Source organism: Sorex fumeus, unplaced genomic scaffold (assembly GCF_029834395.1).
Source record: "Sorex fumeus unplaced genomic scaffold, SorFum_2.1 ptg000063l, whole genome shotgun sequence".
In the NCBI taxonomy this organism is placed as follows: Eukaryota; Metazoa; Chordata; class Mammalia; order Eulipotyphla; family Soricidae; genus Sorex; species Sorex fumeus.
Window position 1 is genome coordinate 35,557,856 of NW_026606120.1, and position 18,643 is coordinate 35,576,498.

Genomic DNA, 18,643 nt, shown 5'->3' on the forward strand with positions numbered 1-18,643 from the left:
TTAGGGGCTACTCCTGACTCTCCTCAGGCGTGACCCTCGCAGTGCTGGGACTGTGGGGTTTCAGGGACTGAATTGGGGTCAGCCATATGCAAGACAAGCTCTTTACCTCCTTTATTCAGTCTTAGACAACAGCCTCCCCAGCCCTGAAATGCCCACTTTCAATAAATAGATTCCATCTTAAAATAGCTACTAAAAAAGTTTCATGTACGTGATGTGTGGATAGATTATTTGCTTCTGTCATTAGCAACACCTAGCAACTCAAGAAATACAAGAAACTTACTACATGAAATATATACCAGTAATGGATTTTATTTTAATTGCTTATAGTTTCCTCCCACACTGTATTAAAGATTTTTCTTTCATTTGTTTTTATCCAGATGACAGAAAATAATTTTGGCTTGAAGAAGATAGAAATTAGTGTTTCAGAAGCAGAAAAGCGAACTGGAAGAAATGCTATGAATATGCAGGAGACATATACTGCTTACCTCATTGAAACAAGGTGAGTATTGAGAATTAAGAATCAGGCTTCGGAGCCAGAGAGATCATACAGGTGTTAAGGCACTTATCTTGTATGTAGTGTACCCTGGTTCAATCCCTTTCACCATGTGTGGACATCCCGAACACTATCAGGGATCACTCTTAAGCATAGAGCCAGGAATAGCCCCTGAGATCCTCTGGAAGTGACTCCAAAACTTAAGAATGAAAAAAATAAAAGAATTAGATTTAGATAGAAAAAAGTTTAATATATGCGATATGTGGATAGATCACTTGCCTCTACCACTTAGCAGCCCCTAGCAACTCAAGAAACATTGGAAACTTACATAAAATATATAATAGTAATAAATTTTATTAGAAAAAAATTTGATAACTATTGGTATAAATTCCGTTACATAATTGAATTTTTACAGAATATTCTAGAAGAATTTTTTGGTTTGTTTTGGTTTTGGGGCCATACCTGGGCAGTTCTCCAGGGCTGCTCCCGATTTGGTGCTTGGGAGACCATGCAGTACCGAGGAGTGGGCGTGGGGCCCTGGCAGCAAGGCAGGAAGTTTATCTGGCACTCACCTTCTCGGCTCTTTGTTTCTTTACTTTTTAATAAGCTACACGTGTGTCTCTTCTGGTATGACTCTTTGTAGCTGCATAGAGCATAAGCTTTGTGGGAAGAGGGAAGATTAGTATTTCTGACCTTTTTGTTTTGGGGCCCTACCGGATGAGCTTGGCGTCCTCCTGGCTCTGCACTCAGATGTCTCTCCTGGTAGGGCTCAGGACCTTTTTTGTTTTTCCCTTTTTGGGTCACACCTGGTGATGCACAGGGGTTATTCGTGACTGCACTCAGGAATTACTCCTGGCAGTGCTTGGGGGACCATATGGGATGCCAGGGATCAAACCCGGGTAGGCTGCAAAAGGAGAGAGACAACAAAAGGGAGTGCCCTGCCACAGAGGCAGGGTGGGATGGGGGGTGGGAAGGATACTGGGATCATTGGTGGTGGAGAATGAGCACTTGGTAGAGGGATGGGTACTCGATCATTGTATAACTGAAACCCAAGCACAAAAATTTGTAAGTCTACAACTGTACCTCATGGTGTTTCACTAATAAAAATTAAAAAAAAAAATCCAGGTAGGCTGTGTGCAAGGCAAACACCCTACTTGCTGTGCTATAACTCCAGCCTAGGGCTCAGGATCTTATAGGGTGCTGGGTCAGCCACAGGCAAGGCAAACACCTTACCGCTCTCCTATCACTCTGACCCCTAATACTTTTGATCCGACATCCAGTGTGGTACCCACCCCGCCCCCGTTTCCCCCTCCCCCCCAAAAAAACCACCAGGAGTGATCCCTGAGCACAGAGCCAGGAATAAGCCAGAAATGAGCACCACTGGGTCTGGTCCTAAAACAAAACAAAAACCCAAAACCCTGAAGAGGATATTTTCAATATGTGCCTGTTTCTTTACCCAACTGGGTAATAAAATTAGGTCCTTTTTACTTTTACTGCTGAAGAGATTACTTTTTTGTTTGGTTGTTTTTTAGTTTTTGGACCACACCCAGCGATGCTCAGGGGTAACTCCTGGCTCTGCACTCAGGAATTACTCCTGGCGGTGCTTGGGGGACCATATGGGATGCCGGGGATCGAACGCAGTTCTGCCATGTACAAGGCAAATGCCCTACCCGCTGTGCTATCGCTCCGGCCCCATAAAAAGTTAATGTTTTTAATTCACTTGATTCTTTTTTTTTTCTTTTTCCTGGGTTGGGATAGGGAACTTCGAAGTTGTGCTCAAGGAGCCTGTTTGCCACTTCCAGTGGTATTTGATGCTTGGCCAAGTAGCCAGACATTTTAGTGCACGTGCCTGGTGATGCAGCACTGCTCAGGCCCAGTGGTGCTGGAGATCGAACTCAGATCCTTATGCATCGCTGGCTCCTGACCCCTTACCTATCTCCCACTCATCCCTCACTTTTTTGAGGGGGTCATACCCAGCGATGCACAGGAGTTACTCCTGGCTCTGCACTCAGGAATTACTCCTGGCGGTGCTCGGGGGACCATATGGGTTACTGGGAATTGAACCCGGGTCGGCTGCGTGCAAGGCAAACGCCCTACCCTCTGTGCTATCACTCCAGCCCCTATCCCTCACTTTTTAAATACAAGTAGGAAGTCTATTTAACAGTTTCCTTTAGTGTTGCAGTTTTTGTTGTCTAAGAGTGAGTAAAGGTAAGTGACATTAATGATTAATTTCTCCAGACTTTTATATTTTCCTGCTTATAGATTATGAACCCTTTAAAAATATGGTGCTGGACCTCAAAAGAAACAGTGAAGCCAGCCCATCGAATTGGAAAAACTAGTCACCCAGTACCCATCTGATAAGGGGTTAATAAAGATACATAAGGCACTGGTAGAACTTTACTAGAAAAAGATACCCAACCCCATCAAAAAATGGGGAGAAGAAGTGAACAGAAACTTCCTCAGAGAAGAAATTCAGATAGCTAAAAGGCACATGAAAAAATGCTCTACATCATTAACCATCAGGGAGATGCAAATCAAGGTAACAGTGAGATATCATCTCACACCAAAGAGACTGACACATATACAAATAACAACAACCAGTGCTGGCTCGGATGCAGGGAGAAAGAGACCCTCATTTATTCATTGCTGGTGGGAATGCCAACTGTTCTAGCCTTTTTGGAAAACAATATGGACATTCTCAAAAAACTAGAAATTGAGCTCCCATATGATCCAGCAATACCACTTCTGGGAATATACCCTGGAGGCCCAGAAACACTCAGCAGAAACACCATCTACACTTTTATGTTCATTGCAGCACTATCCCTAACAGCCAGAATCTGGAAAAAACCCTAGTGTCCGAAAACAGACTCTGGATTTAAAAAAAAAAAAAAAAACTATTGCATACATCTACAGAATGGAATACTACACAGCTATTAGAAAAAATGAGGTTATAAAGTTTGTCTCTAAATGGATGGACAGGAAGAGTATCATGCTGAGTGAAATGAAAGTAGAGGGACAGGTACAGATTGGCTGCAATAGTCTGAGACTGACATCCAAGGCCAGGAAAAACAGGCCAGAAAGACTGGTCAGTGGTTGGAAGCTTGCCATGAATGTGTGGGGGCGAAGGGCGTTAGGATAGAGAAGGGACCATTATGGCAGTGACAGTTCTAAATTATCACTTTGGCCAAGGACTGAGTGTTGAAAGCAATTAAGGGATATAATGATAACCCTTCAGCATCTGTATCACAACCCATATGCCTAAAATGAGAGAGAAAAGAGGTGCCTGCCATAGAGGCAGGCTGGGGCAGGGAGTGGCTTGAAAGGGTGGTAGGGAAACTGGGGCCACTGGTGCTGGGAGATTACATTGGTGGAGGGATGGGTGCTGGAACATTGTGTGACTGAAACACCATCAGGAACAATTTTGTAATGCTCTGTCTAGTGGTTTCCTAATTTAAGAAGAAGAAGAAGAAGAAGAAGGGTGCTGGAGAATTAGTCCAGTGGATAAGGCGCTTGCTTGCCTGGCATCCAGCCAACCAGGTTCAATCCTCAGTGTCTGTCCTACATAGCCCCCCAGGCACCTCCAGGAGTGATTCCTGAGTGCAAAGCCAGGAGTAAGCCCTAAGAGCAACTGGGTATAACCCAAGAACCAAAATAATAAATAAAATTAAAATGGAGTAGAAGTTGGGAAGCAGTATCTTGTCATTGCTTAATTTCTCTGATTTATAAAACTGTCAGATACCATTTACTTTTTTGGTGAGGGTTAAATGTTGCATCTCAAACAAATTATGTGTTTTTATTCTATTAAATATTTGTTACTTAATTGGATAAGTGGGGTCATTTTATAGTTCAGTAAAAGTCTCTGCTTTTAATGTTTTTTCCCAGTTATCAGTGTCTTGATATTTAATTTCTTTTTGGTTTTGGGGCAACACCCGGTGGTGCTTAGGAGCTGTTCAAGGCTCCTGCTCAGGGATTGCTCCTGGTGGTACCAGAGATTAACCCTGGGCTCCAACATGCAGTGTGTGCTTGCCCCGTTGAGCTAGTGTCTGCTTTCAGTGGCCCTTATTTGGGTTGTGGGGCCCATACCCAGCATGGTGCTACTGGGGGTTGCTTTGGAGACCGAGTTGTGGTACCAAACCTGAGGGTCTTCTGTGCAAGAACATGAGTCATTTGAGCCATCCCTCTAGTCCTAGAAATGGCCTTTATAGGGCCATGATTCAAATGCCAGTGCACATTGAGCCTCACACCCTGCACAGTGAGCCCAGGCACCTCTGGGGTCCCCAACAATTAAGTAGAGCACATCCACCAAACTGTTTCCCCAGCCCACTATTGATTTTGAAGACAAAAAAAAAAAGAAATTTGGCTTAATCCTACAATTTTGCCATAGGAGCTATTTTTTTTTTCATTTTGAATTTCAAACTGTTTTCTTTTAATATGAAATGAGTCAATTTGGTGACCAACTTTTATATTTTTTAAACATTGAGCATTTCCTGCTGAGCTTGGCATAGTGTGCATGCTTAAAATGTTATCCCAAATTTAATGTAACTTCTGGGCTTTTATGCCCTAGTGTACAAATGTGGATTTCTTGAGAAGCTGAAAGTCTTCCTTTTGGAATTGGAAAATAAGAAGGTCCTGGCGAGATTGTTCAGCAGGTAGGACATTTGCCTTGCACACAGTCAGCCCGAGTTCAATCCCTAACATCCCATGTGGTCTCCTGAGCACCACCAGGAGTAATTCCTGAGCATCGCTGAGTGTGGCCCAAAAACCAAAAAAGAAAATAAGAAGGTCCTGATAAGTATTAGAAGCTTTCTAACAGTGATTATACTAGTAGAAATATTACATATTATCAAGCTAATTTCATATATTGTACATGATTTTACCCTAACTTGGCAAATATAAATTGAAATTTGGGGGAGCCATTCCCAGTAGTGTTCAGAACTACTTACTGGCTCTGCACTTAGAGATTACTTCTGGCTAGACTTGAGGGACTACATGGGATGCCAGGGCTCAAACCTGGTCAGCTGTTTAAAAGACAAGCGCCTTACCCAGTCTGGCCCCCCTATAAATTGAACTCTTAAATTAATATGACGAATCTTTGCCTATACCTCTTTATGTTAAAGATATGAATTCCTCCCCCCCCCCCCCCAACCACACACACACTTTACTTAAGCACCGTGGTTTGCAAAGTTGTTCATGATGATTTCTTACAGGCATTCAGTATTCCAACACCAATCCCACCACTTATGTCACCTTCCTTCCATTGTTGGCTCTGTTTTCCCAGCCACCCATTAGGCTTGCCCCCATAGCAGGTCCACAAAAATTTTATTTTATGTTGCTTTTTACCAATAAATGACTAACAGAATGATTAAAAAATATTTCTTTAGAAAAGAATCAGTGAAAATTATTGTATCTCATCATGGGGACATTACATCCTTGTCTGAGCTATTTCTAAGATGTTACAAGTTAAGCCTTTTGTGTTAATGTTTTTATTAGTGAAGATTGGTTGGCTTCTAGTTACATCCTATCTAATCTGGTGTACTACTACTGGATTATTAGTTTAGATTTAAAGTTGAGGGATATCACATGGTTGCAAATGCAACCATGCATTCCAGAAAATTCAGAATTTTTAACTGGGTATTCCAGCTGGAATTAAAATCTTAACTGGGATATGTCTGAGAAAGTTTTGCGGCTAGTTGATCTCTTTCGAAGTTTATTTACGAATCTCTGGGAAAAGGCTGTTAGATGAGCATCTGTGAGGGCAACAGCAGAGGTGATTCATGGGCATGGTTTCCAGGGCTTCTGGAAGTACAGGAAAGTACATCCCAGCTCCAAGGAGGCCTGGAATTTTCTACCTTAGGACCCACGTACCTGAAATTTTTAGCAGGTTTAGTTCTCTGTGAGGCACAGTCCTGAGGTGATGGAGTCCAGCCCCAGACTTGGCAATGGTTTTGGGGTCTGGGAACTAGTGGCTGCCAGGGCTTTGTCTGGGTAAGCACTGTCCAGCCCCACTCTGAGTGCACCCCAGGAGTCTCAGCTGGGAATGGGTGTCTGGGAAATTTTTGTGGCTAGTTGATCTCTTTCAAGATTTATTTATGAGTCTCTGGCACAAGGCTGGTAAATGAGCTTACATGATGGTGGAGGTGGTTTGTGGGCCGATATATGAATTTTTATAACCCTTTTCCCCACTCTTTCAGAGTTAATATTTTGCTTTTGTGAATACTTCCTAGTACCTGGATGCATATGGTATATTCATAACCCTGAATTGAGGTTTTGGCAATGTCTGGGTTTTCAGCAAGAATACTCTCTCTTTGTGTCAGAGGTGCAATTAAAACTTATTTATATTAGGTCCTGTAAGATAGTTCAGAGGGATGGAGACCGTGCTGTAAGTTTGGTTCCTGACACAGCTGTAGCACAGAGTCGGGGGCTGGTCTAGACCCAAGCAGCAGGACTTGGCTTGGATTCCCAGGCCCCCACTTCCCCGCTTGGGGGATCTCTTAAAAATAACAGATAACTTTGTGTTTAATGAAACAGTAAGTCAACTTTACTGTATTTGATGAATTAAAATAATGTATTAATTGATTTTTATTATATATTGAGACTTTTAGAATGTTCCTGATGTGACAGTTTCTCTTGAAGTTAAATAGGCTATAGCAGAGAGAATGTGGTTGTTCCGAGAGGTTTGGAACGAGATGGATCTGATGAGCACTGTGCCGTAGGAAGAGCGTGCCCCTGTAGGTGCCACCTTATCCACACAGTGGGCACAGTGGTCCCCACAGAGTTCTTGTAAGAGTTGGGGCTGGAGAAATTTGCAAGAAGAATTCGATGCTTTAGAATCCCAAGTAGAATCAATTCAGCGGGTGTTGGCTGATTTGAAAGTACAGTTATGTGCAAAATTTGGAAGCTACATAAATCTTGAAGCTGATGAAAGTTAAACATTTTATAATTTTGTTTAATAAACTTGAATATTGTTTAAAATGGCAAATTCCCTTCTTAAAATGGTATGGAAAGTAAACTTGCTTTAAAAAATTTTTTTCATTTATTTAATGGAAGCGCCTGTTTTTACATGTCTTGCTTATTTATTTTTTATTTTTAAAGCACAGTATTTATCTTTGTATTTTGCATAACATGAAGTGTAGGGGCCATAATGTTATGTTGTTAAAGTCAATTAAGCAAAAAAGAAAATAGAACAGTAGCACAGCAGGTAGGGCGTTTGCTTTGCACGTGGCCAACCCGGGTTCCATTCCCAGCATCCCATATGGTCCCCTGAGCACCGCCAGGGGTAATTCCTGAGCGCAGAGCCAGGAGTAACCCCTGTGCATTGCCAAGTGTGACCCAAAAAGCAAAAAAATAAATAAATAAAATAAAAAATAAATGAATAAATTTAAAAAATAAATAAATAAAAAATTAAATAAGGCTACTTGAAGAATTCTTTACTCGGGCCTTGTTTGTAAGCATACATTAAGTGGGATTATAAATTTTAAAGCTGTGTGTGTGTGTGTGTGTGTGTGTGTGTGTGTGTGTGTGTGTGTTTTAAGAAAAGTGATAATGCTTGTCTGTTATTTCTTTCAGGTCAGTTGAACATCTTGATGGTCAGAGTGTCCTGACTGACTCACTGTGGAGGCGGTATAGTGAATTTGAGTTGCTGAGAAACTACCTTTTAGTGTGCTATCCACATGTTGTTGTTCCACCTCTACCAGAAAAAAGGGTAAGAAATGAAATGACAGTATAATGTGTAGGTATTTAGCACTGAGGTTATTCTTCATGATTGTTTTGTTTACCTAGGCAGAATTTGTTTGGCATAAGCTTTCTGCTGACAACATGGACCCGGATTTTGTGGAAAGACGACGGATTGGTTTAGAAAACTTTCTCTTGAGAGTTGCTTCACATCCCATTCTTTGTAGAGACAAAATCTTCTATTTGTTTTTAACACAGGTATTTTTCTTCTCTTTATTTTTTCAGAAATTCATTGACATGGGATTTTACTTTCTTTTAAGTTTAAGGCTTTTTTTTTTTTTGGAATAGCTTTGTTAATGTGCATTTCGTTGTTTGCCAGGATTATAGATTGCTTCATTCTTTAAGGTTTTTTTGCTAAAGATATACAAGATGGGAGACACTGGGAGATAATAGAACGGGTAGGGTGCTTGCATGCAGCCAGTCTGGATCTGATCCCTGGCACCCCTGGTGGTCCCCTAGCCCCACTAGGAGTGGTCTCTGAGAGTGCAGAGCAAGAGTAGGCACTGAGCACTGCCAGGGGAAACCCAGAAACAAACAGGAAGATATTCAGGATAGTGCTTTTTGATGACACTGTCTCTCAGGCTTCAAAAGTGACAAATTTTAATTTAAATTTTTTTTTACCTGAAAGAAGAACGTAGCTACAGATACTCTATTTATTTATTTATTTATTTATTTGGCTTTTTTGGGTCATACCTGGCAGTGCACAGGGGTTACTCCTGGCTCTGCACTCAGGAATTACTCCTGGCGGTGCTCGGGGGACCATATGGGATGCTGGGAATTGAACTCAGGTCGGCCGCGTGCAAGGCAAACGCCCTACCCACTGTGCTATCACTCCAGCCCCCTGTTTAATTTTTAATATTTTGTGTGTTTTTCATATTTCTAAAAATTTACTTTTTTAGGAAGGCAACTGGAAGGAGACAGTGAATGAAACTGGGTTTCAGCTGAAGGTAAGACTGTGTGAAATAATTCATTGTTCCTATACAGTACCATGTACTTAGTGGAATACTTGATGTTATAAAGTGAGTGATGTTGGAAATTAGCTTTGTGTTTAGTATCAGTGATAGTGTTTTCAAAGAAACTCTGCTGTTTGCTTTGGATATGTATGATTTTAGTTTTGCTGGTGAGAATGTGATGGGCATTATTTGTGGGTTTAACTCTATTGGGGAGGAACGTTTGACGATTTGTTTTTGTTTTTGGCCGTACCTGGCAGTGTGCTCAGGGTTACTGCACTCAGGAATTACTCCAGGCAGTGTTCAGGGGATCATATGGGATGGCAAAGATAGAACCTGGAACTTGGGTCGGTCATTCCATTCTCTTTTCCCTATTGTTCCAAAATAATGTTCACTGGTTTTGCAGGGTTTGGAAAGTTGTCATCTCTTTTGTAAACTGAATGTACAGGTAGTTAAAATGTAAAACAAATTGACAAATGGGCCGCGGGTGTAGCTCAATGGTAGAGGATGTATATTGCATGTACAAGGCTCTGAGTATCCCTGGCACCATAAAAAGAAAGTAACATATACTTGACGCCAAGGGTGCATGTGCCTTAGAGCATGTGTGAGTGCACCAGCACCACACACAAAAATTATTTTAAGAATTTAAGTTGTAAAAACTTTTAAGTTGATAAATGGTTCGTGCAATATTATAATAAATGCTCAACATGCATGGGCAACAAGAAAAAAAATGTCTTAACAGTAATCTTAAAACAGTTGTCCAAGTATTAGGATATAGGCATATGAAATTTAGCATAAAAAGAAAAAAATTTTTTTGATTTAATTTTCTGGGCAACATCCAATGATTCTCAGGACTGACTTCTGCCTCTGTGCTCAGGAATCCACCACACCTGGCTGTGCTCTGGAATTATTCTTGGATCTGTACCTAGGGATTACTCCTGGCAGAGCTTGGGAGACCATATCAGGTGCCAGGGATCAAACCCAGGTCGACCACGTGCAGGGCAAGCACCCTGCCTGCTGTACTATCTCACGACCTCTTTGACAGGGTTTTATTAGGACTATGGTCGAAGGTGTTAGCAGTTTACAATAAAGGAAAATGCTAACTAGACTAAAAATTTTGTTGATGTCTCTGTATAATAGAAAATACATAAAATTGTCATAAACCATTGGCCATTACTAAGCTGTTGCCAAGCAGTGGCTTGGGGCGGGGGGGCGGAAGAGGTATATTAGAAGTGCTGTGAGAACAGTGAGAGACCTGGGGACAGCGGAGCAGTGAGCATGTGAGCCTCTTGTGTACCCAGCTCTGGCTCAGTTCCCTCCACCTCCCGGGAGGCCCAGGGTCCTTCACACCATAGGGTCTGAGCCCACAGCATCCTTAGACCCTGCATTAAACAGCCTGCTTGCCCAGAAATCAGGGGCTTTGCTGGCGCCCTCAGAACTCCTAGCACAACTTCGGGGCTCCCCCTCCCCTAAGAAAACGAACAGTGTTGAAGCGTCTTGGGCACTTTGGTTCAGGCTGAATGCAGTAACTGTACATCAAAACTGTTAGCACGGTTGTAATCATAATACCTAAACTATTTTTAAAAAATCGCTGTCATTGATTTTATCATCAGTTTAGTAACTACTTAACAGTTTGTCCTTGAACCTAATTTTTAGCTTTGACTTTGGTGATCTTGAGAACACTCTTGAATTTCTCATTTATACAAGCTAACATATTTTCAGAGTGATTTGAGTCTTCTGTGTGGGTGCCGTCTGATTATATTTCTGAATACGGTAGCTTTGTGTTAGAAATCTCCCTTCCACTTTTTAAAATTTATTTGGGGGCCACAGGTAACTGTGCTTGAGGGCTGCTTCTGGCATGATGCTCAGGAGTTGAACTCTGTCTCTAGCCTCTCTGGCCTTTATTTTTAGTTTAGTTTATTTTGGCTTTGGGGACATACCCGATGGTGCTCAGGGTCCACTCCCAACTTTGTTCTTAAGTTGTTCCTCAAGTTGCAATTTTGTTGTCAAGTTGCCTTCCTTGATTTGTTTTATTAGAAGATTTGACCTTGACTGTTGATGGTCATTCTCTTTATATGAGATGATGGAGAAAGAGGAGAGAGAGAGAGTGAAGGGGGCGGGGGGGAGAGAGAGAGAGAGAGGGAGAGAGAGAGAGGGAGAGGGAGAGGGAGAGGAAGAGAGAGAGGAGAGAGTGAGTTCTGGCTGACTCAGGGCACCATATGAGGTACCAGGCATCAAACCTGGGCTGGCTGTGTGCAAGGCAAAGCACTTACCGACAAAACTGTTGCTCCATCCCCTCCTTAAATCTTTTAAAAGAAATCATCAGGCTCAGAAACACTGATAATTTTTTTGTTGTTGTTTGTAGGTGCTCTATGCATCATAAATTTAAATAACAGAACTTTTCAACATAAAAAATGCAGAAAAAAGAGGAATCAATCTAGAAGCCAGGAAGGAGGCATGTTAGTGAGGGGCCCAGGCTGGGTTGTAGCAAGTCAGGGTTTGGGAGTTACGATAGAGATAAGGGACATCGATAGCTCAGGGGGCTGGAGCACATGCTTGGCGTCTTGTGACTGAGTTAAATCCTTGGCACCACATGGACCCATGGGTACCAGTGGGAGCAACCCCCAACCGATGGCCCCTAAATCAGAAAGAAAATGTAAATATAACAGGAAAGACAAGCCCCAGGACAAAGAAAACATGTAGGGACCAGAGCAGTAATACAGTGGATTGGGAGTTTGCCCTTAAACAAGTGCAAGCGAGTGCCTTGCCCACTATAGTATCCCTATCCCTGCTGATTTTGTTTGTAAGGACTTTCACACACATCAGTTCATTTGTCCTTCAAATACAAGAAAGAGTAACATGGTGAAATGCCACTTTGTGCTCGTGAGACATTTAGTTTTTTGTAATAGCTCTTTCAGTTTCTTACAGTTCAGTCTAGGCCATACCACCCTGAACAAACCTGATCTCTTAGTTTCTTTTGGTCTGAACTTCTAGAGAATGAATTTATAGGAGTATATAATTAATCCAGAAAAAAGTAATCTGAGGAACCCTTAACTTGTGTGTTAAATTTATTATTTGGGGGGGGAATATTTATAATTATAGATTGGAAGTTAGAGTAGTATAAGGTTTTCTGTTTGATTGGAATTTTCAAAATCATATCACATTGTGAGATTGATTCCTGATTGAGCGAACTAAACTGTTCGCCTTGTATGCCTTTGTCAGAAAAGTAATTTGGTATCTTTTTTAAAATGAGGACTTAGAGTGAGACTTGGTTATATTAAGTTTGCGATAAAATATTTAACATCGATATCTCTCAGAGAGCAGTTATTGAGGAATATAGTTTAAACATTGTGCTTCCTTTCCTGCTCATTCTTCCTCAGGCTGAGATATTCATTACTCTTCTGACTTGCTACTCTAGAGCAAACATCAAATCAACAATGTTCAGCAGGCTCTAAATTTTAATTGACTTAAAAGTGTCATGAGAGCGCAATCAAATAAAATTTAAAATAAGATTTAAGCTATCAAAAAAATGTTTTGTAGTCTTTATTCTTCCAAACTATGCCCACATTTTCTTACACTCCAGTGTCTTCAGTTACCTACTTTTTAAATAGGTTGTATAGTTCATAGTTGTTCTGTTAGTATGCTAAGCAGTATGAATTTATTTTTCCCTGGAAGTGAGCACTGCCAACACTGGGTGGGACTCGGAAGACGGCTCAAAGGACTGGAGCAGATGAGCAGATGCCTTGCATGAGGGTTCCCTGGTTCAGTCAGTCCCCAGAACTGCATGGTCCCCTGAGTAGCAGAATATAAACACCCCTCCAAAAAACAGAAAAAAGGGTCTGTCATGATTTGATTAACCGAAAAGTCCTGTCAAAATCTGACCGAATCCTGTCTACTTCTTATATTGCAACTTTCTCCCGTTTGCTTATAACTTGCCAACCATACTGACCTTTCCTAAACATTCCAAACTCGTCCAGCTCTAGAATTTTTTTCTGCATATTTCAGATCTTAACTCTCCACCTACAAGGTGGCTTGCTTTTCATTAAATTATCATTTTATCTGTAAAAATGAGATAATATTTTCTTCCAACTTGAAAGTAATTTGTCATCTAACTGGTTTTAGTATATAATATTATTTTAGCACAGCCTTTTCTATATTTTTTCTTTTCTAAAGCACTTAACATGAAAGTGAGAAAAACCAGTGTTCCCTAGGTTTGATTCCCTCTGAGAGCTCCACTCACCTATATGAGCTCTCAAAGCAGAGCAGTTTCGTTTATTTGTACGATTCATTGCTTTTTTTACTTTGGAGAAAAAATCACTTACTTTTTCCATGCGACCTGTTTTGAGCCATAATTACGCAGAGCTGTGTCCCTTCTTCGTGTCTGGATGTTCACAGGTTTTTCTTTACGTCATTGACTGTCATGTATTCAGTTTAATGTATGGCATTTTTGTAGTTTTGAAAAAATGATTACTGTTATATTTTTAGGTGTGCCTGCTGTGCTCATTATAAATGCTATGGAGAAAATTGTGCTTGAGCATCTTGTTTCTAAAGGGGAAGTAAAACTGTTTGGATTTATACCCTGAAATGTAATTGTATTAAGTGAACAAATTATTTTTTCCAGGCAGACTCCAGGTTAAAAGCGCTTAATGCAACATTCAGAGTGAAAAACCCAGACAAGTAAGGTTTTGTTTTAATACAAGTTACAGTGTTGTTTTGAATGATGCCTATCTATTTAATTTTTCATTTCTGAATGTATGCACTTTATTTGCTAAGTATTTTTAAATAACAGTTCACTTTTAGTGAAACACTTTTGTAGTCTGATAAAACTGATTGAAATTTGATAACATAATTGGGTCTAAGATTGAAAGTAAAGTTTTAGAAAAGTAAACCAATGCTTTTTCCTAGAATTTATTGTTGGTGAAGTTGTCAGAAAAATGAGTAATTTTAATTTCATGTGATGTTTCTAATGACTTTGTTTCATGTGTAGAGGCAGATTGTATATTATATGTAGTTTTAATAATAATAAGTTGTCTACTTTTACATACCACGAAAACTTGATAAAAAATGCATACCCATATTAATAACTTTAGAGATTTTTTATATAATCACTGTTACTGTCACTGTCCTCCCATTGTTCATCGATTTGCTCAAGCAGGCCCAGTAGCATTGTGAGACTTGTTACTGTGTTTGGCATATCAAATACGTCACGGGTAACTTGCCAGTCTTTGCCGTGCAGGCGAGATACTCTTGGTAGCTTGCCGGGTTCTCCGAGAGGGGTGGAGGAATCGAACTCAGATCAGCCGGGTTGGCCGCGTGCAAGGCAAACGCCCTACCCACTGTGCTATCGCTCCAGCCCATCTAATAATTACTTGACCTAATGTCAGTTTTGTATACATGACGGTATCTCTATTTTGTTTTTGTTTTGGGGGACACACATGTCAGTGCTCGAGGATCACTCCTGGCAGTTCCAGGCTCCTGGCCCATATGTAGTTCTGGTGACCAAACCCAGGTTGACCTGCTGCTCTATCACTCTAGCCCCAGGCATTTCTCTGTTAAGGGTAGTCCTGTTTACAAAAATAACTTCAGGATGGGATAGTAATATTTTGGTTTTGGTCGTTCTCTGAATTCCTGGATAATTCAGGCCTTTTGTTATGTGGACCTTTGTGTGGCATTTGATTTGTTGAAATTTTCCAGTTAGACATATTTTTAGTCACATGAAGTCTTTTCATTTTGGCAGCCGAAATTTATGAGTGCTGTTAGCATTCTTCTAGTTAAACATTTCAGCATTCATATATATGTGTGTATACATATACGTATATGTATGTATCTATGTATGTATACACACACATATCTATATGATGTGTGTATATGTACTAGGATTGCGGAAAAATCTCTAAAAGCTTGAGCACAGGCAAGCTGAAGCACCAGTTATTCCTGGCACCACATGGTCTACAGAGCATAGGTGCAGTCACCTCAGTGCTCCCCAGCACGGCTGTGTACCCCTACGTAGTACACGTCATGTGTATTCTTACCAAAAGCCAAGGTTGCATAGTCTGATGACTTATTATGCCTGACTTTATATACCATAATGTGTTCATATACTGCCTGTTTTTTTTAAATATGTTTTAGCATAAATCTTTTATTTTAAAAATTTGCTCGTGTATCTTTGGACCTCCCAGTAAGTGTTCAAGGGACCGTGGGGGCTACTTTTGGCCATTCTCAGGCAGTTAAGTAGGTGGTTCTTTAGAGGACCTTCAAACGAAGTCCTTCAAAGACCCTGTGGTACCAGCGAGCACCACGGTCACACCCAGACGTGTGGAGGGGAAGCGTGTGATGCTGGGAATCCAGTCAGGGTTAGGTGCATGCGTGCCCCAGCTCTCCATCTCCCCAGCACTAAGGCGGTGTTTCTAACTTTTGGTAATTTGAAGTTGTGATGGTAACAGCAGATGAGGCTCAGCAGCCTGGTGCCTGCCTCATATCTCCACAATGCAAACGGAAGGAAAAAGGGAAAAATTGCTGTTATAACCATAGAGAAGTTTTTGGGTTTTTTTTTTTTTGAGAGAAGTTTTTTGGGGTTGTTTTTTTTTTTTTTTTGAGGTTTTTTAGACTTAATTTTTATGTTTTTGGTGTTATCAGGGATCAGATTCAGGGTCTCATACATGAGAAGTGTTCTACTGCCGGGCTGTATCCTTTGCTTTCGAAGGATGTTTTTGTGTTTGTTCGGGGCCATACCTGGTAGTGCTTAGGGTTACTCCTGGCTCTGTACTCAGGAATTACTCGTAACAGTGCTCAGGAGATCATATGGGATGCCAGGGATCGAACCCAGGTCGACTGCCTGCAAGACAAACACCTTACCCACTGTCCTATCACTTTGGTCCCAAGATGTTATTTTTTAAGAGTAATTTTAGATTCGGCGTGAAATTGAAGTCAAAGTACAGAGTTCTTATTTAAATGCTGTCTCCAGACATATACGGCCTCCTTCACTATGATCATTCACCACTAGGGTGGCACATTTATTCAAATCAGTGAACCTGCATTGACACCATTGTCACCTAAAGTTTGAAGTTGATACTAAAATTCACTCTTGGTATTGTATGTTATCTAAATTTTGAAAAGTGTATAATGATATATCTCTAGATCATATTAGGCAGGTATTTTCACTGCCCTAAAAATTCTATCCCTTGCCCACTGTCCTGGCAACCACTGATTTTTTTTTACTGTTTACTTTAGAATTTTGGTTTTTTCAAAATGTAATTTATGTAGCCTTTTCATATTGACTTTACTTAGTTATATGCATTTAGGGTTCCACTGAGCTTTTTATAGGATTACAATGACTTCTGTGGTATATTAGAGGTATTCTCCAGATTAAGAACAGAAAAAAATCATTCTAGAGTCAGGGAGACGGCTCAGATGTTGGAACACATGCTTTGAGCTAATCTGGGAGCCCCAGATTAGACCCCTCACACTGAGTGGTCCCTTGAACACTGATTAGGCAACTCCCATGCACTGCCAGGAGTAGCCATTGAGCACCATTGGCTGTGGCCCCAAAAAAATTTTTAGGAAGTTTTAAATTAAAGTGTTTGTTTATGGAAAAAAAATTTAGAAAATTTTAAATTAAAAAAATTTATTTGTGGAAGTAAATAGAATTAGTAGCTTATCAGTTGAGTATTTTTCAACTTAATAAAACACATTTGTTAATTGGATGTCTTTCCTTTTCTGAACAAAACCTGATTTTCTAGATTGCTAAATTTTATTTTGTATACATATTATACATAGAATTTCAAATGTGATATGACCAAGCCAATTTTTGTTTTTAAGTTCATGTTAACATATACAATTGTTACCTAAAGTTCATGGTTAAAGAATCACCTATATCAGTCATTGTTAAAAGTGTCCATATATATGTATATATACAAACACATTATACCATAAATATAATCTCTTTTAGATCTAACTGCCTTAATATTCATCCTGTTATTAAAGTGGTTCAGAGCCCCAGAAATAGCTTAGTGGACTGGAAAGAACATTTTGCATTTAGGAGGCCTGAGTTCTATCTTCTGCACACCATGATTCCCTCAGCACTGCCAGAAGGGACCCCTGAGCCCCTAACCATCTCTGGATATTCCATAAGCACCTCAGTCACCAGGAGGTGAGACCCCTGTCTTACTGAGATGCCCTCGGTAGTGTTTGGTTGGCTGGTTTTATGATACCAGAAGTCTTGTATATTTGAAACATTTGTTCTACCTTAGAAGTGTTTTACACAAATACTGTGTAAGTTCTTTGCACACTAAAATTGGAGGTGTAAGAGGTAGGTGAAGAAATTGAGTACCAGAGATGACTTGAGGTGTGAGAAAAGAACATTTATGTCAAGGAAACAAAGTTTTGAGGAAAGTGAGACCAATTTTTCACATTGATGAACAAAAGGGTCATCTAAGATAATAACTAAAATATGTCAAGTAAGATGAGAACTAAATTATGTCATTGGATTTTAGCAGCATAGAAGTAATTGGTAACTTTGACAGGAATATCTCTCCAATGTAGGGAACTAGTAGTGATGGAGGAGGTGAGAAACAGTTTTGGCTGCACAGATAAGGCCTTGTAAAAGCGTGGCTATAAAAGAGATAGGTATTAAGGCACTCTTGCTAGGTGGGTGCATTGTCATGGAAATAGATGCGTTGTTTTTGTTTTGTTTCATTGTTTGGTTTTATCAAGCTAGATTATTGGCAAGAAGGATCCTAGAAGGAAGGAAAGGAAAGAAGGACAAAAAAATAACAGATGTGGGTAGATCTTCAAAAGTTACTCAGTTTATTGGCTAAAGATGTGAGTGATTTTTATCAGATTGCTTCTGATTTATCTGTGGGCTTTATTTGCGAGTGAGGTTTTAATCAGGTCTTCATGGAAAGTGACAGCGAATAGATTACTGTGAATAGTGACTAGAATGGCAGTGAATCAAAGATGAGAGAGTCAAGCCCTGATATCTTTTGATAGCTCTTAGAAATTACCTAGGTTGGTAAGAGGAAATGCGGAAATGCTTTTTCTTTTCTTTTCTTTTCTTTCTTTCTTTTTTTTTTTTCCACTTTCTGGATCACACACAGCAATGTTCAGGGTTTACTCTTGGCTCTGTACTCAGGAATTACTCCTGGCGACCATATTGGAGACTGGGGATCAAACCTAGGTCAGCCACGTCCGGCCATGCCCTACCTGCTATCTGTGCTATCTGTGCTCTTGGTCCCAAGAGGAGACACTTGTATCAGCAGTAGCATGATCACTCTGAGAAATACCATCTAATAAGGACCTCATTAGAAAAAGAATAAAAATGAAACTGTTACATAACTGCATTGCGAAGTTCAGTAGCTATGAGGCTTTTTTTTTTTAAATGTAGTTCCTAACATCTTATTGTTACATAGATTGGGGAAAGTAATTATAGAAAGGTAAGGCTTCTATCTTTTTTCTAAGTAGACTTCCTTTT

General features: G+C 40.3%; 1 protein-coding gene across 2 annotated transcripts in view; it reads left to right on the plus strand.

Annotated features, from left to right (window-relative positions):
* The window catches only part of SNX4 (sorting nexin 4), a 72,526-nt gene that overhangs the window by 13,375 nt on the left and 40,508 nt on the right, over positions 1-18,643 (plus strand). The window contains exons 2-6 of one of the 2 annotated variants that reach the window (XM_056126854.1): positions 378-499; positions 8,060-8,195; positions 8,273-8,422; positions 9,124-9,171; positions 13,796-13,851. In XM_056126854.1, coding sequence (XP_055982829.1) covers positions 378-499; positions 8,060-8,195; positions 8,273-8,422; positions 9,124-9,171; positions 13,796-13,851 — 512 coding nt within the window. Of the gene's footprint in view, positions 1-376; positions 500-8,059; positions 8,196-8,272; positions 8,423-9,123; positions 9,172-13,795; positions 13,852-18,643 lie in introns of both variants that reach the window. The other variant, XM_056126855.1, reaches the window with a different exon arrangement.